General features: G+C 34.9%; 2 protein-coding genes across 4 annotated transcripts; both read right to left on the bottom strand.

Moving 5' to 3' along the window:
• Window positions 1-540: 540 nt before the first annotated feature.
• Window positions 541-11,401, bottom strand: ca (RCC1 and BTB domain containing protein claret). 2 transcript variants are annotated; one of them, XM_011142980.3, is made up of 20 exons: window positions 10,851-11,401; window positions 10,323-10,737; window positions 9,711-10,165; window positions 9,390-9,571; window positions 8,871-9,271; window positions 8,609-8,786; window positions 8,289-8,500; window positions 7,946-8,127; window positions 7,704-7,831; window positions 7,402-7,536; window positions 6,993-7,133; window positions 6,689-6,815; window positions 6,049-6,611; window positions 5,499-5,876; window positions 4,904-5,297; window positions 4,473-4,807; window positions 3,390-4,282; window positions 2,757-2,893; window positions 2,506-2,684; window positions 541-2,173 (listed from the first exon to the last, which is right to left on the bottom strand). In XM_011142980.3, exons 2-20 carry the CDS (start codon window positions 10,715-10,717, stop codon window positions 1,910-1,912), a joined length of 5,679 nt encoding a protein of 1,892 aa, XP_011141282.1. In that variant the 5' UTR covers window positions 10,718-10,737; window positions 10,851-11,401; the 3' UTR covers window positions 541-1,909. The 2 variants fall into 2 exon arrangements, with proteins under 2 accessions (XP_011141282.1, XP_019697485.1); XM_019841926.2 differs by having other exon boundaries at window positions 1,910-2,173; window positions 10,978-11,401.
• Window positions 11,402-13,518: 2,117 nt separating this feature from the next.
• Window positions 13,519-19,106, bottom strand: Bsg25D (blastoderm-specific gene 25D). Of its 2 annotated transcripts, XM_019841934.2 has the most exons (6): window positions 18,904-19,106; window positions 18,663-18,840; window positions 15,906-18,429; window positions 14,898-15,588; window positions 14,631-14,731; window positions 13,519-14,547 (listed from the first exon to the last, which is right to left on the bottom strand). In XM_019841934.2, exons 3-6 carry the CDS (start codon window positions 18,372-18,374, stop codon window positions 14,410-14,412), a joined length of 3,399 nt encoding a protein of 1,132 aa, XP_019697493.1. In that variant the 5' UTR covers window positions 18,375-18,429; window positions 18,663-18,840; window positions 18,904-19,106; the 3' UTR covers window positions 13,519-14,409. The 2 variants fall into 2 exon arrangements, with proteins under 2 accessions (XP_019697493.1, XP_025162025.1); XM_025306240.1 differs by lacking the exons at window positions 18,663-18,840; window positions 18,904-19,106 and having other exon boundaries at window positions 13,519-14,308; window positions 14,390-14,547; window positions 15,906-18,374.
• Window positions 19,107-24,976: the final 5,870 nt, after the last annotated feature.

Here is a 24,976-nt window from a genome sequence, read left to right as displayed (position 1 = left end):
TTCAAGTTTAAGTTTTGGGTTTTATTGTAATGATTTTAAAGTTTGAGTGGGCAAATATTCTTTGTTGCAAGTGTGTATATAGAGATAAGTAATTTAATGATAATCTTCAATCTTTAGTGTCAGACTTGTTTTAGTTGATTATCAAACCCAATTTGAGAATATCATTTCGATTTATAAGTTTAGTTGTTATATAAATGAAAAAAACGATAAATTTTCGAAATTGTATATTAAAAAAAGGAAAGTATTAAAGAAATATTTGAAAAAAGAGCTAAAGTGATTTTTCATTCTTGGCGCATCCCATAATGATGCGTTCTGTACTAAGTTCAAGTTTTTACTTTTTATTTTTATTTATACAATTCTTAACAAGAATCTATCTCATACATATATTGCCATTACTACACTATATGTGTTACTTTGTCAATAATTTCCATTATTTTTTTGTTTATTAAATTTGTAGATTTATATATATATATAAATCTATATATCTATATATGTATATCTACATATATGTATGTATATATATATATATATGTATGTGCGTGTGCGTGCGTGCGTATGTGTGTGTGTATATAGATATACTTGACAGGTATACATTTTAATGTATTCCTGAATAATAAAATATACATATAAAATAAGTAACGATATATATATATATATTAACCACTAATTGGTTACTAAAATAACTATCAATATATAATAAGTTGGATACGAGATCTCGAAAAAATCACATTTACAAAGAATTATTGTTTTGCAAAAGCATAGAACGAACGCATCTTCCTGTCGGAAAAATCTAGCAGAATTAGATGAACAAATCAATATAATTGTGAGAATCACAGATTTAATTCGTATACATTATATTTCACATGTATGTTCAAAAAATGATCTATTCGTTTTTGCTATACTAAGGCACGTGAAATATTATACATGCCAAAGAAATGCCAAAAAGAAACTATTCATTCATTACGGTTTCAAATTGTACTGCAAAACGGTAGAATCTACGATCTTATTTCTACCACATACAGTTTATATAGATTTATCTTCTCATCGATGGCTCATCATTACGTTGTCAAATTTTCAAGAAAAAAATCAGTCCAGACGCGTAATAAATAACGCATATTTGTTCGTCTAATTCTGCTCTCTGCATCTCATTCTCTCTTTCTTTTTTCTTTCTTCCGTCTCTCAAAATGAAACAGATATCATTTCTATACCAGCGCAAATTTCAATCTAATTTAATTAATATATTCTACGCAATGAAATCATACAAACTCTGAATCTCTATTTTTATCACATCCCTATTTTTATCACTTTCTTTAAGGGCAAGTTTATTCTCGAGGAAACAATGTCAATCACAGTGTGTTACAATGTTAAATAAGGTAACTACTGCTTTCTAACACGATGAGATATTTGTCCAATAATTTCTATATTCTTACAATACAATTCTTTTAACATCGTTAACATGTTGACTGTCATGGGGGTTAGTGACGACCGACACTAAATTGCCGCGTCTCATTAATTTACGTGTGTCAGTCATAACGTCGTTGCATACAATAAATTGAACATATAGCCAACAACGAGCCAGTAAAACGAGCTAACAGACATATGCACCGTAAATTAGATTTATTTAATTAAAAATTTATGTATTAAATAAATCACATTTACCGTATTTTTGATTATTCAAACTGTAATTGATATTCGCAGCCGCTGATGTCTTATTATGCTTATCTCTTTTACGTCAATGGACGCGAATGTGTTAGGCTTTGAAATAATCAATGGAAAGTTGCGTGGCAGTCAACGTGTAATAAATATCGATAATTATGAAACTACTGAGAGGTGTATTGGTCATCTTTGGTATATATATTATCTAAGGAAAACTTTTCCTTCCGATACGACTAATTTATCTTGGATACTTTCATTCGTAATTTTTCTCCACCGTTGCTCTTAATGCTTTGACTATACACAACGGACACAGAATCTCTAGCTTGGAAGAGCGAGAAAACATGTTCCCTAAATATTGCGACGTACACGGAAGAACTAATGACGGGGACATCAGCAATTCGGTCTCCATCGTTGGGATAATTTCTGTGTCGTATACAGACATCGGAAAATGGTGTCCACAAGTGAAAACCATACTATCTTCTTCTGTCATAAGCAAACGATGTACAGCATCGGAATCCTGATGAAGTAAATTTCGTATAATAAGCAGAAGCAACCAGTATAAACTGGTTTACATTAAGTTTTTATAAAAAATATATATTATAATATAATTATATTATAATATATGTAGTGTATAGTAATATCTGCGTAGATTATTTATAAATAACTTTCTATTAAATGATCTTCATATTTTTATGATGCATGTAAACAATAATGATACTAAGTTGATGCTACTCATCAAGCAGATTTAATAAAAGACTACTAATTGGTATATATATTAAACGATCGACGTTAATCGATCGAAAACAAGTTCTTGATATTCCACAAAGCAGCTCTTAAGCGATAAATTACCTTGATATGTGCAAACAATTTGGAATCTTCCATTTCGGAAAATATGGTACTGATAATACCCTCCATCATCTGCTCCGGGCTATTATTTCCACTTGCACCTGGATATCCGTTCAAAGGTGCGCCACAATAATCAGCCATTAGACAGGAAAAGATTTTGATATATTCAGGCATAATCTCGTCTGAAACATTGCAATTATTCGTTACGCCAAATGAACATAAATTTGCGTCATTTCGCGAATTAAGATAGTAACCTTGATCTATATGTTGTAACAACAAGGACAATACTTGAAGGCAGAACTTGATTGAAAATAAGTCGATCACGCAGAAACTCTTGTCTTCCGTGTTGTTGTACTTATTCGCGTCCAGATATCTTCCTATTGCATTTTGACTGAAAAATATATCATAGATTATTTCATCTTTTTCCTGTGATAAAATAATTATATATGAATTTTGTTCCTATGTGGCTATATATAATCATATATAATTATATACGTTTACAGAGACAAAAAATATACATATACGATTGAAATAAATATTTATATTTATGATAATCTATGATATTAATATTTAATTGAATAAAACTATTTTTTCCAACATATATGTTTGTAATTATATATGTTTTCATGTAAACATATATAATTACATGATTATATATGTGGTCAATATAAATAAAACAAATAGAAACAAAATTTATATATAAATGGGTCATATGGCGTATAATTATGTACGATTTTATATAATTATTTTTTCCCAGATTATAACGCATAAAAAGTTCTTGAAAATATTGCAGAGATATTTCACTGCATAATTATGAGACATCAAAAACATTGCATATACATTGTAGAGTGGTACACGATGATGTTAATGATGTGGCATCAACTTACCAGAACAATAACAATCCAAGTGGGTAATAAATAATATATATATATTCGAGAAAAATATTCTCCAAACTCTGTATCGGTAAATCGTGTTCGATCCAGAAATCAATGGCGCTTTGCAATAATTCGCATTTCAAAGTATTCGCTTCATTGGCGATGTTGCTTAAATAGAATTTGAGTGCTTTTATAGTTTCGTTGATAACATAATTTCTCTGTGAGCGCGACGTCGCTTTATCAGAGAGCAGATTCTTCTCTTTGTACGAATCGCGCTGATCCATTTGATTGTTCTTCACGTTCGACATTGTGTCTGTGCAGATTGATCGGGTTAGATTTTGTGCGGAACTGTGCGCGACGTTCTTATGTTGCGGCAATGAGTCATTCTTGTTGAACATAAAGTTCTCAATCCACTCTTGTTGCTCGTTCTCGTTCATGTTAGACTCGACGTCAGAGTAATCCATACTGACGTTCGCGGATGGATTCTCATTTTTCTGATTCCTGCACAATTCTTCCAAACCTCCTTGACAGTCGAAAGTATATAATTCCTGAGCGAGTGTCTGCAGATTATTCAATGATCTACTCGTGGGAATTTTTGCCCAGCTTCTCGCCATGCTGTCTTCCAAGGATTCCATGAGATTCTTCTCCGCTTGTTTGTTGAACAGTTCAGTATTCCTCTTAATGTTGCAGGATGACTCTGAGTTCTTTAATATGTCCGCGTTTCGCGCAGTCATCTTCGCCGTAAACTCTATTGTTTCGTGTGACGTTTCTAGCATTAAATAATTTGCAGATGACTGAAGACTTAATTTGTGCAACATTTTTAATTGATAATTAAAAGCAGCCAGAATATTGCCGTCTAACGCAGCTACTTTAGAACAAGCCTGATAATTCTCCAACTCCATACACTACAACAGAAAAGATTAACTTTGCGAAGTTGTTTTAAAATAAAAGCATTATATACCCATTTATAAAGCTCTTGTGTTACTACGCTTCTATAATTATGCGATTAAACAATACAATGCGTGTACAATTATAAAATAATTAGAACTTTCAAAATACATGTAATTTAATCCATTAACGAAGCGATTAACGAACCTTCTCCATAATACTGCCAGAGCAGTATAAGCCATGAAAATATTCAAGAACGTAATGAAGCGTCAGTTCCCCCAGTGTCTTCTCGATCATGCTCAAAGGACAAAGGAACCCGGCGAGAGAAGACGTGTCGTTGGTTTGATAAGATATCACTGGTGTCGAAATACCGGGCACTTGACTAGGTACATCTAAAACTACATGCATCGTGTGAGGAAGTCGCACCACTCGCTTTGACGATTTCAGCAACACGAGTTTCTCATCGGTCTCGCGTGTATCTCTTGCAGGAATACGACCCAATTGCGCTCTGCTATTGTTACCCCAAGCTAGCACCGTACCTCCTAGAGGAACATATAATATTTGAGAGTTAATAATCTGAAGATAGTTACTATATTCCTAAATGTCGTGAACTATTTAGATATTTGTTTCTTTGTAACCTGGTTGTATCGCGACCGTATAATCGTATCCACAAGCAATCACAACGGTGTTAATGATAGGATTAATTCTCTCTCTAATCGGAGCAGCGTGCTCTGTGTTCGTTGACTTAAACGCATTAGAGATATTTCCATTAGTCTCAGATACGTTCCCGTTGTTCAACGAATCGTTCGACTTAGCATTATTGTCCAAGTCCTGTCGATTTTGCATTCTTTTAAAATCATTATGCCTAGGAGGTATTTGTGCAAAAATACAGGCTGAATTATAATACAAAGGCGTCGGAATTGGCACGTCTCGTCTTGTACCGTTACCTATTTGGCCATCAAAATTACGGCCCCATGTATATAAAGAACCATCTTTTGTTATCAGTGCATTATGATGACAGCCGGCTGATATCTAAGAAATAACAAGTTGCACATTATGTACCTTACGTGAAACCAAAGACAATAAAAGAGCAAGAGGAAATAGAAAAAAGTAATGACGAATTTCCCGGTTTGATGGGAAAAAGTTGGCTTTAATCACTATATGTTGGCTTTAATTCAATATATATCACTTTTTCATAGATTCTACTGAAATGTTATCGATTTTCTAACAAACCTGAGTAATCTGTCCTTTGACCAAACTTGTATCCACTACAGATGGCTTCAAATGTGTTTGATCTTCTTCGATGAAACCGGTGTTCAGATTCTTTAAATTTGAGTTCTCGGACAGTTTCTTTTGTATCTCTATGTTGGAAGTCGTTTCTGTTTGTGCCGACTTAGTTTGTATGTTATTCTCCAAGAACTCTTTCATTTCTTCGTCTAAATTTAGGCTGCTATTCGGCATTTTTTCTAAATCTTCCGAAGTTCTGTTTCTTTTCTCACTAGCATCTTGTTGCTCTAGTATGCGACTCTTCTTTTGTGCTTGTGCTTGCAGTCTAAGAGCTTGAGGGCTAGCACCCCATGTGTATAATTTGTTTGTATTACTGACAACTAGCTGTAAACGCAAAAAGTACATATGAATATGAAATTATCATTATATATTCATAATATTAGGAGTTTAAAGAGCTCAGTCTCGTTATTTTTTCAACGTAACGTAACAAGGAGTTTCAATGTAACAAATTTTCAATGTAAGAATGAGAAAAGATATGTCGTTTATGCTCGCTTACATTGTGAAAGTATCCCGTACTTATAAGTTTTATGCCTTCCGGTAACGACACTTTCATCGGGATCGAACTTTTATTGTTGCTACCTACTCCTAATTGGCCTAGTACATTACATCCGAAAGCATATACAAAACCGTCCACGGACAATGCCAAGGTGTGTGCATAACCGGCGCTAATGTGGCACACCACTACACCGAGCAGAGACGTGACTAATGTCGGTATACTTTTCTCGTCGGTGTTACCGTGGCCCAATTGACCGTGAACACCCCAGCCCCAAGTGAATACTCTGCCGTCTGCAGTCAGTGCTACCGAATGGTATTGCCCAGCCACTGCGTCAACGATTATTTCTTGCGCTAATGAAGTGACTAGTTCTGGACTCGAACACTGCAGCACCTTGCCGAGACCTAATTGGCCAAATTGACTGGCTCCCCAAACGTAGATCCCGTTATTGGTAACTGTCAAAGTGTGACAGTGTCCACACGATACACTGAAGACTTCTATTTCCATCCTCCGGAAGAAACACAAAGCGTGGGGGGCACCGTACCGCAATACACACGAGCCAATTCCTAATGATCATTATCACAAATTAAATGATCAAGAACGGCTTGATGAGAAGTCAAAGGTCAAAAAAGATTACACATACCTAAACAACCTTGCACTGAACTACCCCAAGTATAAACATTGGCGTTTCTAATGAGAGCAACGTGAGAAAATCCAGTGCTTAGTATTTTCTTTTTAAAATTAACATGCGGTGCCATTTGTAACTCTTCCTGGAAATGAAAAAAAGAACATTTTAATTCTCGCGGTAATTGCAATCGCATATTTTCACTTTGCATTGATACGTTTCGCAACGAAATGAGGAATAACATATTTTAAATTTTAATTAATTTAATTTGTAGATAAGTAAAATTCTTTTCTGATATACTAAATAAAAAAACAAGTGTTACCTGGCTTATTTCCGGTAACTGTTTATCATACAAAAAGATGGGCTTATAGTTCGGATTTAATATCCGTTTCTTATGAATAAGTGTCAATAGGACTAATATAAATGTTTCTATTATCTCCTCTATAAGCGTATCTGGTTGATCCTATAAAATATTTTGTTATATTAACATGAACATAATTACACACGCACGCACGCACGCACGCACGCACGCACGCACGCACGCACGCACGCACACACACGCACACGCACACGCACACGCACACGCACACACACACACACACACGTAATATATATTGGTTGTCCTTAGATTCAAGTTTACATGAATTTATGATTCTTCAATTATTCATAGTTTCCTTTTTGATAATTTGAATTCAAAGACACGCTGCATTCTTCGGTAACTTACTACTCACAATATTATCCGTAACGTCTGTAGAGTCACATTGACTAGATCGTCGACTATGAGATGTCGTTCTATGGCGTTCTTTACATTTCATTAATCTAGTTCGTAATACTGGATTCGTTGGATCGTACAATGTCACTAATCTCTGCAAAATATATCATCCTGTTACAAAAAACTAATTAAATTTGATCGTGTGTCGTTTGCAAAATCATTAAACTCAATTTTTATTAAATTCAATTTTAATGTTAAATTATAAATTAACAGAATAGTGCAGAACTTTTGAAAATATTCGAAAGAGCTAAGATTTCTTACCTGAAGCACAAAAATTTGAGAGTCTCGTAAATTACTACGTACGAACATCATGTGAGATCTAGCTAACTCATGGTTTAGTAACATCGCTTGCATTAGACCAGACTCACTTAAACATATGAGCACACCATCTAGAATAAAATAATATATTAGATTCTGTACGTTAATACTACTTGTGATTGCTAATAACTGCCTGGGAAACGTGCATTCATACGTATATATGGCTATGTATATATACACATTACATGATTTTGGGTGAAAATCGTTCGTGCCAAACGTTTGTACTGCCTTCATAAGAATATCCAACATCTGACTATACAGACTCCTTTGCGTAGCTAAATGATGCAACACTTCCCAGAGATAAGTTTGACCAGCTATATTAATAGCTAACAATTCGTCGTAAAATGTATTTGTAGATAAAAAGTATCTGTAACATGATAAAAATGAGGTACTTTATATTATTAGAATAAGAGATAAATAAAAGAATTAGAATAGAGATAAATAAAATACATCTAATATCTTTATTGATTTTGAAGATATAAAAGTAATGCTTCAAATGATATGATTACATCGTGAAACATGACTTACAAGAACTCTTTGTAAATTGCTTTAGATTGCTCGGACCAAACCCTTAATGTCATCTCGATGAAAGCAAGTACACATAAATTGGATAGATGTATTCTAGTGGCGATATGCATATCGATAATAGCTGGGGTTAGTAAACAGTGTGTGAGGCAACTCAATAGTTCTGAAGTATGGCCAACTGATGCAAACTTTAATACACTTTTCAATAATTTACACTGAAATAAAAATGATGGGGAAAAGATCAGTATTGGTTATAATTGAAGCATCCCTGGCGAGTCACCTTGAATGTAGTTTATGCATCTTACAAAATTTAACACTTTTACCTTAGAAATTTTATAGGCAGTTATTGCACGTGCGAATTCTTTATTTGACAGAAATATGTCACCAGCATACTCTAGAAAATGCTGCCCGTTTAATCCAAAGATCGTTGCTAATTTTCCCGCTTTCTCTAGTTCATTTTTCTTCAATACCAATTCCATGAAAACTGATAGAAATGACTTCCTATGGTAAATATATAAAAAAGAATTAATAATTAAAATTATATGTAACTTACTCAAAAAGAAAAGGAAACTTTAGCATACCGACCTTAAAATAACTTCGTATACACAACGATTTGTAACAATTATGCAAGCATCTAGAGTGGGTATTTCTATCTTCAAGTCTTTTGCATTCTTTGCTAACGTATATTTATTCTCAATTTCTTGAAAAACTTTTTTTGATATCACATTATTAAACTTTGTTACTTTATACACCGCACGTATTATTTCTTTACTGCTCTTAAATGAAAAAACTCCAACTACAGACTCAAAATTAAATTCACAATCTCCATTTATATGAGTTTCAGACAATTGATCAGATATTATGTATATTATATGTTGATTAATATCGGTAACAAAAAAAAATTTGTGCGCTAGTAAAACAGTGTCACAAGAATCAAATATTTTATGTATTGATAAAGGTACCATAGCTAAATCTGAACCATGTACCTAAAATAGATAATCGCTATATTAATCACCAATTAGCCAAAGTTATTAAATATTAAAAACTTACTTAAAGCTATATTTTTTATGTTAATTCATTATATTATGAAACATTTTGTCTTACTGTGATATGATTGGTAATAGGATGGTAATATGTATACAATTGCCGACCTTCCCTGTCATATTGTGAAGAGAGAAAGGTATCTTTCAGTATTGGCTCTGGACCAATAAAACCCGATTTGGATTCTGATGATGTTTCCGCATTAGTGGAAATTCCACTATCATTTACCTTATTGCTTGCAGCATCTGTAATATTAATTTAATTACAGTATAACCATAATAATAATCTTAATTAATATAGTATTCAACATCTATAAGAAGAATATTAAAGAAAACCAAGTGAATATATCCATACAATCGATATTTATTACTAGATTATACTAACCATGAGATTGAGAATTACTACTATCTCTCAATGTTTGATTTTTAGTTTCAATTAACTTCTGCTTAAGAATCGCCAGCTTTTCAACAGAGAGCTGTTTGAGCTCTTGTAATTTGGATTTACTAGGAACAGAAACTTCTATATTATCATAGATAGTATCATTTAAATTTACATTATCATGAGGCTCTTTGCTTTCAAGATTATGTAAAAAATTATATGTGTGTTGCTCCAAAAGTAAACGCCACTGTTGCTGAAGTTTATTAGTTATCAAGAGAAATGTGCCCTCATTGTTTTCATTTTGGCAAATTTGTAAACTGTTAATACTTCCATTGATGTGCATTATGCCCATTTGTTGACCATTGGAGAGATTTATAAGTATAATTGCTCCGCATTCAGTTCCTATGATACCTATGTCAACAGACATTTTTATATCTTTCCACCATGTAATAGTGGTTGGCCTGAAAATATAAAAATATAAATAGCTATAAATCTTGTTTTGAGCATATATATATATATATATATATATATATATATATATGCTATATGTATATGTTATATATATGTATATATAACAACATAATTATTATATTCAATTTTGTCATATGAGATAAGTACCTGAAATGAGAAAGCTGAGAAGTCATGAAAGGGATATAAGTCACATCGTTAATCTTCCATTTTTTGTTGAAAACTTGACTTTCTCCTACTAGAGCTAAAGCAGGAATTATATATAATGAACTATCTAGTGTCACACACAATAACCAAGCACCACATGGATCAAAACAAAAAGCAGCAATTTGTTTATGTGGTGCTTGAAACCAAGGTATCCTTTTAATCACAGGCAGACAAGAAGATTCTCTTTTCAAATAGAGAATAATGTCAGAATTGTTAGTCACTAGAGCCAAAAATAACTTTTCCTCGAGCTTGCATTGCACACTATGCTGTATCTCAGCAGTTTTAATTAAACATTGCAGTTTAAATAAACTTTCACTTGTCATTGTATTAGAATTCATGATATCTCGTCTGTAGTTCTCTGAAATATCAAACATTATTTGACAACAATTATTCACAAAAATATAATTTTTGTGACAATCGTTAATCCATTTTATTTTTAAATATGGAGTATATAATAATAATATTCACAACCTTTTGTACTGTCAAAGGTATTCCAAGGAGCTTGTTGCAAAATATACCAAATTCAAATAACGTTATTAATTATCTTTATTTTTATATTTATAACGTCAAGAGTTAAAAGAAGCCATAGGCGACTCACGTCTTATGCGTCATATATTTTTATATTGCTACTGCTGTTATTTTCCTAAACGTCAGACTTTGAAGGTTAAATCTCAAGATACACTCTGTCCTTACATGTCTTTAAGTCTGGAGCCAGCCATACCTGTCACTCGCGCATGCGTGTTACAATCACTATTAGTAAAATACTATAGTTGTGTTCTGATATTCATTGCCACCATTGAAAATCTACAGTTCATGTCATATATTCTATAGTTTCAGTACTAACAATGAATATGAAGGAGGGGGACGCAGCTTATATATATGTATATGTTATTTTTCCTTACTCAAATTTAAGTGATTGAGTTTTAATAATTTCTCAATAATTCAGAAAATAAAGTTTCTATCATACGTTCATTTAACATTTTATTCTGAAATTTATTCCCTTTAAGACTCTTTATTTCCAATTAATTATTGCAAAACTAAGGTACAATTGACAAAATAATATAAAAATAACGTTTGATAACTTTTAAAACTAACACCTTAAGTATATTTTAAATATATTTTAAGATATTTTTATGTTTTTTATGTTCACTACTTCTCGAAATATTTTATTGTAAAATATTTATTATTTTTTATTTAACAATTTAATTAATTCTGAATACATACTATGATCTGATATATCATATGTTGAAATAATTATAATCTGCAATTTTTGTACTGAGAGTGATCTTTACATATTATGTATGATGTAATTTTATACTATTTAATCTGCGTAGTAAATGAAATATTGTTGCGTACATTTAGGAATTATTGCAAGTGATACAGTGATATATTATATCACATTCAAAGCCACAATATATATACCATATTAAAAACAAAGTTAAGAACATTTAATGCCATTGCTTCTTTGCATAGTACTGAAATCTTTACATCAAGAAATGTTAAATTTTTTTAAATCTAGAACACGATATAATATCATATACATATTAAAGAACAATGCTCAAGAACAATACTGATGATAATTTTAGCACGATCATTATCTGATATAGGAATATGTATTACTAACTTTATATCTCAACGTTCATTGTAATACATTGTGTACATGTATGTGTGTGTGTATATGTGTGTGTGTGTGTGTGTGTGTGTGTGTGTGTGTGTGTGTGTGTGTGTGTGTGTGTGTGTGTGTGTGTGTGTGTGTGTGTGTGTGCGCGTGCGCGCGCATGTATGTATTTGCGTTTGCCTTTTAAATATTTAAAATAGAACATTTTGAAAACAAAAGTTATTAAAATATGGAATATACAATAGAGGTGACCAAAGAATTCCTTGCTAAATTTTGTTTCGACCTTTCGTGACTCATTAACAATTAGCACTATTACTTTAAAAAGATTCAAAATCAGTCAATATTTAGAACGATGTTGAAGATACCGAGAATCCAAAATTTTTGCACATCAAGAACTCTTCATGATATTTGAATTCAAGACAAATGTAATTATTATTGCGGGATGTTTGCAGATCAAATGCCATGAAAAATTCGCTATTGTAGCAATTATTTTGGAAACTTTGGTATCTTGGGCATTTTGGTTGAGCTCAAAACAGTTCAATATATACATTAAGAGTGTTTATGAGTATATTAAAAAGGTGGAAACAAAATCCAAAAAGACATATGTATAAATTTGATATATATAACTATATAAAAATTAAATCTAGCTACTATCAAAGGTTGCTACAAGAGATTTATCGTTATATTTTACTTTAGATTTCATTTATCTTAAATAAAATTACTTCTTAAAAAGGGATTTAAGTTTTTCTAGATGAAATAAATATACTGATATATAATGAAAATATGGAGAGAAGACTAGATTGATTAATAAAAATTACATCAGAATTGTAATTCATTATTTTCAACTCTACTAAATATGATAAACCTCTTGTGCTACCTTTTTTTATACTTTTTTATACTTTTATCATTAAATAATTAATAAGAAACATATATATATATAAATAAATCACTATAATTTAGTTGTCTCTAAAATATATTTTATATATCTTTTATTTTTAATTTTTTAATAGTTTATTTAATGTTGCCTTAAAAATATCTTTAAAATAATACAAATTAGACATATACACAAAAAAATAGATTTAATGTAAATTATATGATAGAAATGGATACACTGACTTATATCTGTAATTGCTTTTTGCAAATAGAGATATTTTTTAAAGATATTTTAATGTGCTTCTTTTATATAATTTTTTCTCGATATTCTGTGTAAAAAAAAATGCTACATTCAGTGAAACATACATGAGTCTTTTAATATTTCATATTTTATATAAGAAAATATGTTCCAAAATATAAAATATGAAATACAAAATATAAAATATAAAATATTTATTTGTATATTTAATATGCACATTTATAGAACGAATCGAAAAGATCTACATAAAGAAAAGTTATCATAAATTTGAAAAAAATGTACACTTTTTGTTACAAAAAAGAGAAAAGATATATGACTTTCATATATTTGTATCCTTTTCCATTTAATAAAAATTATCAACATATATTCTTTTATATGTATTATGTATTTTTTCTTTCTGTTGGATCAGCTTTCTTAATTTGCATTATTTTAGAAATATTTAAGAAACTAATTTATAGTGACTTACATTCGGTCTTGCAATAGACTGTAACTACATCATTAAACGTAGAATTACTTATTTCTAGGGAATATTTTTCAGTCTCCTTTACATACGTATTTGCATATGCATATGCATTTGTGTGCACGCCCGCATCTATCAATTATTTATAGAGAAACAACGGAAGCGAGATTCTTTATAATTTTTTTCTAATAAATTCTAATTTTCCGTGTAATAATGTTTTACATGTGCACACTAAATGACTCTGCATAAGGTGAGATAACTATATCCGAATATTTGCTTTGCATCAGGGCAAATACATTTAGTACAATTGAACAGTTAAGAAAAAATTATTGTAAAAAAGAGAACTTTCTCGCAATTCCGGTTACGATTACTTTTCTTCATTCTTTTCTTAGGTATGTGTAGTGAGTGAATGAGTGAATGTATGTGGTGTGAGTGAATGAACATATGTGTGTGTGTGTGTGTGTGTGTGTGTGTGTGTACTTACGTGTGCGTGCATGTATACGCACGTAATATTTTACTATATATTATTTATAAGATAATTGCCCCTATAAATCAAATTTTCATTGCTAAGTAATATGATGTCGATTAAAGCGAAGTTTGTCTCACTTTAGTCTTAAATTTAAATTAAAAACTAAAGGCACTTGTGCTACACAATATACATTTCCCAACCTTATGCATCCCTGAGTCATCGGGGCTTCACGACGTAATCCGTATAATTGCTAATAATCGCATAAAAATAAATAATTTATAATTGCTCGGTACATATACACACAATGACGCATAAATTGAACTTATCATACCCGTAATAGTTACTTGAACATCACATTGAAGTAGTTTCCATACTGAGGCCGCTCAAGATGAGACATCGTTCTTGCAGACGCTTTATGTGCTCTGTGAGACATGCATTTTCTATATATAAATCCTTTACTAATATGTCAGCATTAGCTAATCTGTCGGCCTGTTAAACAAACCATATTAACTGTAAGTATATATATAATTATTATATACGCGCATGTATATGTGTATTTCATGTTACCGTACCTGATCAACGGTCGTTTGAACTTGTACTTGGAGCCTTTCTTGTGTATTACGAAGGAGGCACTGTAATTCAAATAATTCCGTTTGATGTTGCGTCATAATACCTGTAATAGCAAAATTATAATAGTCTTTCCTTGAAATTTTTAATAAAATAAAAAATGACACATAACGAAACGAATAAAAAGAAACATAACATTTGTCTAGAGTACATGATTAATATCTTATGAAATTATTTCATAATAACATCTTAAAATATATGAACAGACTTACGCTGTAAGATTTTTTCAACTTGTTGCTGTTGTCGTTTGAAGTAATGCTGTAACTGTCGTTTCTTACGTTCTTGTGCGTAAAGTTTCATGTTCAGATTCTGCAAAACGCTCGGGTCAATGCAACACATGCGTGGCTGCGTATTATTCTGTGTACAATGGCAGTTAACTCCGTTCAAACTTTGCATCAGTACATTATGCATCCATGTGAAATCTGAATCACACTTATCATTCTCCTTCACCTTAGTACCAACGTGCGATCTCTTTTGATATATTTTGTTTTTCTTATCCTTATGCGTGGTTTTCACTTCCTTCGTGGAACATTCGTCACGCGTAATGTTCAAATTAACACCGTCGATTTGATCTTGTTTTATTAGCCTGTTAGAATCATTAGATGATGGGTGTTCTGAGCTATAATACGTTTGATTGTTTGTATCAGATGTTTGTAGATCTAAATTCTCGACTGGCTCATTCATCGACGGGATGCTAGACGCACTGGAAGATTTACATTGCGACAGATTCGACAATGTTCGCAAAGAGATTTCATCCGGTACTTGCACCCACGAATCACTTGTGACTAGTTGCTCCGTTAATCTTAATTTCTCACGCAGATCCCCTATCTCCAAATTCTTCTGGGAGATTTCATTCTCAGTTTTTATCTTCCATTTCTCAAATTCCTCTTCAAGATCTATATACTGCAACATTACAGATACACTATATTAAAAATATGTTATAAAACAATATATCAGCTAAATGTATAAATAATCCAAAATACTTATTTCCTATAATTTACAAATATTATAAATATCTATATAAGATATAAATATATTCCATCTCTCTCTCTCTCTCTCTCTCTCTCTCTCTCTCTCTCTCTCTCTCTCTCTCTCTCTCTCTCTCTCTCCTCTCTCTCTCCCTCCCTCCCTCCCTCCCTCCCTCCCTCCCTCCCTCCCTCCCTCCCTCCCTCCCTCTCTCTCTCTCTCTCTCTCTCTCTCTCTCTCTCTTTGTTTCTTACCTGTTGCTCCAAATTAAACTTTTCATCTATCGGGGACAATCGTCCGTTATTTTTCGACTTATCTAAAGGACTAATTAATTCTTCGTATTCCGCTATTTTATTAATAAGCTCAGCAAGCTTGTCGTCACTGATCTTTTGCTCTTGCTCAAAGAGTTGTCTCTCTTCCTCAAGTTTAGCGGCCCAATAATCTTCGCATTCTTCATATTCGGCTCTCAATAGATCTAGACTGCGTTCAAGTTCCGAGCAGCGCTCTGTCAACTGCTTCTTCTCTGTCACATGTTTCGCCTCGAGCTCTTGCAATCTTGCGTTCAACAAGATATTCTTCGAAGTATTTTCAACCTCAGTGATGTCCAGGGAACTATCTTTCTCCTTATTAGTTCTGCATTGTTCCGCGGAGTGCTCTTCTTTCCGTGGTGGGTAATCTCTGAGACTTGTTGTCTTATTTTGCGTTGCACTCTTTACGTCTTGATCGGCGAAGTCGTCAAGATCTTCTGCGCTGTTCGACATCATTGTACGTTTCGTCAGAAGCGATTTCGGTGCTTTGGAAACGACTAAATCTCGTAGTGATTCGTGTGTCCGTTTCTCGCATTCCATTTCGAGCTCAGACGCTATGCTCTTCCCAAAATCCCGCGTGGAGCAATGCAGCGAAAGATTCGATTGCAGATTATTGATCAATCTCGCTACACTATTGCTCAATGCACATTTTTCTGAAATGCACTTCGTACTTGTCAATAGCACATTCTCTAGATTTTTAACAAACATATTTCTTAGCTTTTCAACATTTACGACACCAGAATCTGATGTGTCGAGCTGCCCTTCGTTTGATGAAAAATTAAACTCAAATGGAACTTTCGCATCGATTTGTCGGGCCTCTTGGAACGATTGTGACGTCGTTATGCGATTTTCATCTGGAGTTTCGTCCAATTGTAAATCATACGCCAAAGAGGACAGTGTCTCGTTTTGCCTTATATCGTTGCTATAACACTTCAAAGTTTCCAGTTCCGCATTGAGCTCGTCGTTTTGGTCTCGCAAGAGGGTCACTTCCAACTGTAGCTGCTTGATGCGATTGACAAAAAAATCCACTTGCTCCTGTTGCTTCGCTTCTAGACTTTGTATCTCATCATGCTCCGCATCTAACATTTTCATCCTTGTTAACAAATCATTGTTGGATTGCCTGAGCTTTTCAATTTGGCCTAAGAGAGTCCCGTTCTCTGCCTCAAGCATTTGATTGTCTTGCAATGTGTTAATCAATTTATTTTTCATATCATGATTCTCCCTTTGCAATAATTGTAGTTGATCGTCTTTTGATTTTAAGGCTGCAGCATCTATTTCTCGCTCAATATTTAGCTGATTTGACAGTTCTTTTGTGATTTCGGCATAACGCTGTTGACTCTGTTTCTGAAGACTTTCTTTAGTCTTCTCCAATTGTGCCTGATGTTCATCGATCTCCTGCGCTAATAAATTCGCCCGTTCATTAGCTTCTAACATGTCGATACGCATCTTTTCCTTCTCTGCTTTCATGTTTTCTATCAGGATGCTCAGATTGCGTTGCTCATTCTGATAAAGCGTAAGCATCTCACGTAGTAAGCTGATATGAGACTGGATGGTATCGTCATCTAACGTTTCATTCAAACTTTTAAGTTCGTCACATATAATACTCGTTACTTCTACTAGACTGGAATCCAAGATATTGAGATCTCTATTGGGCAATATCGTCGACACGCGAGAAATACCAGCAACTTCCTCTTTATCTATACTCTTGTCAGCCTGTATAGAATCAGTTCCATGAGGCTCATATATACTGAAATCTAATGTATTTACATTACAGTTTACAATACTATGAGATTCATTATGTTCCTGCAAGGCTTCTGTGCTCCTTCTCTTCTGGAATATAATGATAAATTCATCAAAGCTAATCAAACCATCACAGTTCTGGTCGAGTCTCTCGAAGATAAATTCTATGATTTGTTTTGGAAGCTCTGGAATTCCTGCACAACTCAATATGAATTGCATAGCTGTAGAATCTGTGTAATCCCTCAAGTAAATTTTGATCTTCTCCCAGAAGTGTATCAATTTACTCTCATCCATTGTGATTCTAGCCTCTATTTCCTGAAGATGAACTTTAGATACGTTATTAATTGGTGTTGAAAGCTCATTCTTTTTGATATCGACATTACATGTATTCAAATTATAATAAGGTTGTACAATACACTGTCTATCTGTAACTAATCCTTGAAATCTTTTCAACAGAAGTAATAAACCATCCCGAAATTCTTGAAAGGATATACTTTGCTTATCTGCGTGTTTACAAATGCATGATTTTAATTCTTCGGTTAATCCATCAAGATGTAATTTGCTACATATAGAAGGTAAATTATTTTCTTCAAGTTCATCCTTTCCTTTTGTCAAACAACTCTCAAACACAGCATAAAGCTGTTGTTCATAAAGATCGCTGTTATGTTCATCCATGCCTTCTTTTCATAATTATTATAACAAGCTCAGCTTAATAATATTTATAATGCACCTGTAAGCCCAATAATAGCATATTATATTATACTAGTAAAACAGGAATTGGATGATAAATAATATATGTGTATATATATATATATATATATATATGAAACAGTCGAGATTTAGTCTAATTACTTTATGATCGTTGATATCGACGAAATACGTGCACGTGATAAATCTATGCAAAAGTATAATATAATGTAAAGGTCAGTCCATTGTTGTCATAGATCACCATAACCTACTTACAAATTCCAATGAAGTTATAGCACATACACACATGTCTTGAAATTTTTCAGTATTTGACATAAGTAAAAGTCATCGTGGCAAATATCATGGATCAGTAGACAATTTTGAATCAACTTATATCCTAAAATCTATTTGCATAGGTATCGTGCTTTATATATTTGATAGTATGAGGATGTCACTACAAATTAAAGCAAGGTTAGGTAATGTTAGAGAGATAAATCAATATTTTATTTTTACATACCTTATTTGAATTGCCTTTGAAGACTTTCTTGATTATCTTCTTAAATATCTTTATTTTTCAATAATATAATTCATCGTCAGATAAAAAAGTTTTTATTCTTATTAAATGGACAAGACGATTTATACCTTAATTTAAGCCGTAAGTTCCGATATACACTACCAGTACTGGCAGTACTGAAAAGTTGTTCCGTTATTAGCGTGCAATGCACTGCAGCAGTACACTAGCTGCACTAGCACACTATGCATGGGCCTCGTTCCAAAATTCACCGCCAGTACTGAAAATACATAGTTTGTGTTACGTATATTATAGAATTTCAATGTTGGCAATGAATATCGGAACGCAACCACAGTAACAACACTCCAAATTTCACGTCTCCAAGGGTGGACTGCACATGCGCGGCCGTGTTACCTAACCAATAGCGTTACAGATATTTTTTTCTATCTCACTTTCTCGTAGAAAAAATATACATTACAGAATGTCCCATTTTAAAGGACTCACTCAAATATCTCAGAAACACTGCGTTCAATCGAAAAATGTTTCAGACAAAAGTTGTTTGGCTTGAAGAGAGACATAAGACAGCAAATAGCATTTTGCTTATAGATGGCGCCATTTTCGAGATATTCACTGATCATCAATTTTCTTAAATAGAAATCCAAATTTTTTATTATACCATCTTTTTCTACCAATTAATTTTAACAAATTTTGTCTGAAACATTTTTTTATTTGTTTAATATTTTTTGAGATACTTAAGGAAAACTTGGTAACTTTTTCAACATTTAACTTACGATATCTCGCTAACTATTCGTCGAAAGAAAAAATAGTATTAAGCCAGCGGCACATGGTGCTTGTTTTCGTGCTGGATTGCTTGCTGGATAAAAATACTGTGTTCTGATTGGTGCATTTCCATCCATCTTCGGAAATGTACCAATCAGATCGCAGTATTTTCATCCAGCAAGCAATCCAGCACGAAAACAGGCACCGTGTGCCGCTGGCTTTAGACTTTTTTACTTTACTATCAAGAATATATTACTATAATAGTGCCCTAATTTTTGTTAACTTATAGATTTTTGGAAATCTCAAAATTATTAAATTAATTATTAAATTAATTATAAAAATATTAAATTAACAAAAATTAAGGTACTATTATAGTAATATATTCTTGATAGTAAGTAAAGTAAAAAAGTTCAACTATTACTATTTTTTCTTTCGACGAATAGTTAGCGAGATATCGTAAGTTAAATGATGAAAAAAGTTACCAAGTTTCCCTAATGGCTCCTGCACACAGGACGCGGAAACGCTTGCCGCGCGGTGGAAGTTGGAGCGATCGCCAATCAACGTGCCGCTATTCTGTAATAAACTTCCAGCTCTTGAGGAAAGCAGGACATTGATTGGCGATCGCTCCAACTTCCACCGCGCGACAAGCGTTGCCGCGTTCTGTGTGCAGGAGCCATATGTCTACAACCTCGCTTTAAAGCTAAGACTCCATGCATGCGGTGAGCTGCGGCAAACGGTTGCGGTGACCAATCAGGAGACAGACGCATGCCGGAGCTTGCCGCAACCGGACTTGCGCCTCCCTCCTGATTGGTCACCGCAACCGTTTGCCGCAGTTCACCGCATGCATGGAATCTTAGCTTAAGAAAATATTTTATCTCTAAGAGTAAGGCTGTAAGGTTGCAAGACACGAAATGAAATATTTTCATTCGCTGACAGCTTACGTTACAGCCTTACAGCCTTACTCTTACAGCTATTATAGACGAGCCTTAAGCTGTAAGCTGAAAACTGTTAAATAAACCTTAAAGACGGTAATCCACAATATAAAACGTAAGGCGTAAAACGTGACGTATATTAGCCAATGAGAGAAGGGTTATTCGGACTTGGTGGTTGGTGATAATGCGTTTGTAAACACGCAGTTTCTTTACTTTCTACATAACCAAGATGGATTTACGTCAAGCTCTCCTGCTAACAATGGTATTGTGTTCGTGGAATGTGCATCTTTTACAAATATATGGAGTACAAAATCGGAGGTTATATCGGCGAGCGAGGTTATATCCACGATCGACGGTGTATTTTTGACACGACAAAAAACGTCCATTTCGCTGATTGACTGAAAACTATATGTCGGCTTTAAGCTCTATGCTCTAGGCCAGAGCTGGCCACAATCTGCATATTTCGGGCGAAATTCAGTAGGTGACGCCTACCGTCCCCCCTCGCACCGCTCCGCGCTCAGTGGCTAGGGCGACGATCGTGATGCGCTCAGGCCCGTCGCTGTATAAGAAATCGGCTGAGACGTACCCTTGCGACATATTATCATTAAAATTGTTGCTTCGTTTAATAATCACTTTAAAATAAATATGTTTACGTGATTTATAAATATATATATATATATATATACATATATATATATACATATTATATTATATATATATATATATTACATATATATGTATACAGGGTGTTTGATAGCTGATCATGCAGACGAAAGTTGGAGATAGATTGGATGTAGCCGAGAAGAAAAGTCATGTACTATAATGTCAAATTGCCAATAGTTATCGAGTTATTAATTAAAACATGTGAGCCAACGAGCGTGTAGAGAACGGAGGGCGGCCGCAGTAAGCACGTAGACATTTGATACAGGCGGAGTCAGCGAGTTGCAGTGTAGGCAAGCGCGCGCGACGAGGGGCAACGTAAGCGACAACAGACGATCGCGAGCGACGAGGAGCGAGCGAGCTTTTTCTTTATAGGTTTTTCCTTATAGCTCGCTCGCTCCTCGTCGTTCGCGCTCGCTCGCTCTTCGTCGCGCTCGCTCGCCTCTTGTCACTTGCGCTCGCTCGCTCCTCGTCGTTCGCGCTCGCTCGCTCCTCGTCGCGCGCGTTTGCCTACCGTCACTCACTGACTCCGCCTGTATCAAATGTCTACGTGCTTACTGCGGTCGCCCTCCGCTTTCTACGCGCTCGTTGGCTCACATGTTTTAATTAATAACTCGATAACTATTGGCAATTTGACATTATGGTACATGACTTTTCTTCTCGGCTACACCCAATCTATCTTCAACTTTCGTCTGCATGATCAGCTATCAAACACCCTGTATATATGTGTGTGTGTGTGCGCATACGCATATATATATATACAGGGTGGGTGGTTATAAGTTTACAATCTGAAGTGTACAGGTAAATTACATTAAGACAAACGTAAAAGTCTCATACCGTTTACCGAGATTCGCAATAATTATCGAGTTATTAATGACAGAAATCTTGAAGAGTGGGAGCGCGCCGGCATAAATGATTGGAGAAACGTTGAAGCTGCTCAGGCTACGGCGCGGCCCACTCGGCCCAGCAACTGTGGGCGGCGTGCGGCGAGACGTAATTCCGACGAGATAAAACAACGAATAGCGGCGCGTTGTCCTTCCCCTCGTCTTCCCGCTATGTCGGTGCGCTTCTACTCCTCAAATTTCTGTCATTAATAACTCGATAATTATTGCGAATCTTGCAACACGATATGGGACTTTTATGTTTATCTTAACCCAATTTACCTTCACACTTCGGGTTGGCAGCTTATAACCGGCCACCCTATAAATGCGCGTTTTCGTCACGCGTTCTCCTCGCGGAGACGATTATCGGTGCTATCCTTTTCACACCACCTAGCGGTAGATAGCATAGCGCGTTTTTTTTATAGTGGTATCCCCAGGAGGCCTAATCCACTGTACATTAATGTATTAATATAAAAACTGCTCGAAGTGCTGTCCTTCTTCTCGCATACAAAATTTGGCTCTTCGTTTAATATCGCGCGTTGCTCGGTACGTCATTTCCGGCGTGATAGTATTGAAGGCCGCGACAATTGCCTCACGTACTTCTTGTTCTGTACCATCACGCCGCTGTTCGATTAAATTCTTAACGTGATCCCATAAGAAATAATCGAGCACATTAAGGTCAGGAGATCGCGGCGGTCAGGTGATCGGACCACCTCGACCTATCCACCTTTCCGGGAAACGCGTATCTAATATATCTCGCACTTGCCGGCTAAAATGCGCAGGAGCTCCATCATGTTGAAAGATCAACTCCGCTCGTGCCTGTAGAGAGACGTCCTCGAGTAGCCCTGGGAGTTGATTTTTGATAAAATCGGCGTAAATCTCGCCATTAAGCCGAGGTGGCAAAAAGTACGGACCGATCTGAAAATTATGAAATATTAGAAAATCATTGCGAGAAAGAAGTTTCTTCAATCGAATGATACTCACTACTCGGTCCGCAATTACTCCGGCCCAAACATTAATACTTCAGCGGTACTGGAACGCGCCTTCTCGAACGGCGTGTGGATTTTCTCCTGCCACAATAGGAAATTCCGCGAATTAAACACGCCATTCGGTGTAAAGGTCGACTCGTCTGTCCACAGGATGCGGTCGGGGAATGAAATATCCCGCCGACACTGCATGAGTAAACCTATGCATTTCAACGGTGATTAATAAAATCAATAAACTGGCAGCAAAAGAAATAACTTGTAAAGCCAATACCTTCACAGAAAAAGACGCGCTTCTGCTCATCTGCTGGGAGAAGTTGCTGCACGCGTTAGAAATGATACGGGCGCAGATTGTTCTCCCATAATGTGCGCCGCACCAAATTGCGCGAGACATCCAATGCAGTCACTACCTTTCGCGTGCTGTTGCCGGGGTCTCTCTCAAATTCGTGCAAAATGCGCTCTTCAGCATTTACATTCTGCACTCCTTCATCTTCTCGTGTATGTCGCAGGACCGATCCCGTCGCCTTTAATCTCGCAATACACGAGACAATTGTGTGTCGAGAGGGTTTGTCGCGCGCGGGAAATCTTTTTATAAATGTTCCGCGGCAAGTGCGTTCTCACCCGCCAAACCGTACGTTATAATCATATCGGCGTATTCACTCGCGGTGAACATCTTTACACGTTTCTTCCAATAGTTATTTCTTCAGGCTGTATCGTCCACTGAGGCCGTGTCCGCAGCCGCATTCCACGAGTTTGCCTAAAACCATTGACGATCGACGAAGACACTCTCATATCACATCTCAACGGCAAATCTCTTTACGCCGTCTTCGTGCGAGGGGGACGGTAGGCGTCACCTACTGAATTTCGCCCGAAATGTGCAGATTGTGGCCAGTTCTGCTGTAAGCCGTAGGAATTGAGTTTTGCGCAATTCGCTTAGATCTAATGGCTAAAGCTTAAATACTGCGCGGGAATGTCTTAGAGACGGAAATGACGTCATTTAACACTTACGGCTTAGAGCTTACATTCTCTTAAAGCAAGGTTGTAGACATACACTTAAGTATCATTGCCAGTACTGAAAATACATAGTTTGTGTCACGTATATTATAGATTTTCAATGCTGGCAGTGAATATTGGAACATAAACTATGTTTACTATGGTTCCGCCACGAAACTGTGTTGGCCCGGATCGACTGTCAATAAATCAATTGTTCATCAGATCAAGCAGAGCAGTGTTAATTTGTTGTGCCGTCACCATCTCCATAGCGAATAACGAGTTCGCAAAGTTCTCGTCCTCTGAGCGCTGGGAACACTCAACACTGAGCGCGGAAACTTCTTGTGGCAGTTATCCAAACAACACAAATGACTGTTTGTCTACTTATAGCCGACTTTTTTTAGTCGACTTAAAGTTGGTTTCTTAAAGTCGACATTTAACAGACTATTTCTTGGATAATTGTTTGTCGACTTTAACTGGCGACTATAGGTTATCGCAGATCAGCGGTTTATTTGCCCTTCAATAAGTTCTTGCCATTGATTGGCGTAAACTTATAGATCTAAAGGAATACTCCAATCAGATGCAAAAGTTTACTGAGTAATACTACTGTAGCACTAAGTGTAACCATTTGTCGTTTGAATACCATTGACCACTATCGACTATCAAACACTGATCTTCTTGTTCACATAATTTTAATCAAAGATAATTCTTTTTTTACCTACATTATGTATAAATATTGTATAAATAAGAATAAAGAATATTTCTTTATATACCAGGTGTGTCGGTAATTCCTTTCCGGTTTTTTCGCTAAAGAAAACACGTCATTTACAATGGATAGTTAAAATAATTTATA

The sequence above is a fragment of the Harpegnathos saltator genome, unplaced genomic scaffold (genome assembly GCF_003227715.2).
Source record: "Harpegnathos saltator strain DR-91 unplaced genomic scaffold, Hsal_v8.6 scaffold772, whole genome shotgun sequence".
NCBI lineage: Eukaryota > Metazoa > Arthropoda > Insecta > Hymenoptera > Formicidae > Harpegnathos > Harpegnathos saltator.
This window is presented reverse-complemented; position numbering and strand designations above follow the sequence as displayed.

Coding starts and splice junctions, on each gene's coding strand:
- ca (XM_011142980.3), bottom strand. CDS start 10,717: ATGAATTCTAATACAATGACAAGTGAAAGTTTATTTAAACTGCAATGT. Junction 8,787..8,870: donor GTATACGAAGTTATTTTAAG/GTCGGTATGCTA, acceptor TATTTACCATAG/GAAGTCATTTCTATCAGTTT. Junction 8,128..8,288: donor GCAATTTACAAAGAGTTCTT/GTAAGTCATGTT, acceptor ATCATGTTACAG/ATACTTTTTATCTACAAATA.
- Bsg25D (XM_019841934.2), bottom strand. CDS start 18,374: ATGGATGAACATAACAGCGATCTTTATGAACAACAGCTTTATGCTGTG. Junction 15,589..15,905: donor AGTTTAATTTGGAGCAACAG/GTAAGAAACAAA, acceptor GTAATGTTGCAG/TATATAGATCTTGAAGAGGA. Junction 14,548..14,630: donor TTCAAACGACCGTTGATCAG/GTACGGTAACAT, acceptor TTTGTTTAACAG/GCCGACAGATTAGCTAATGC.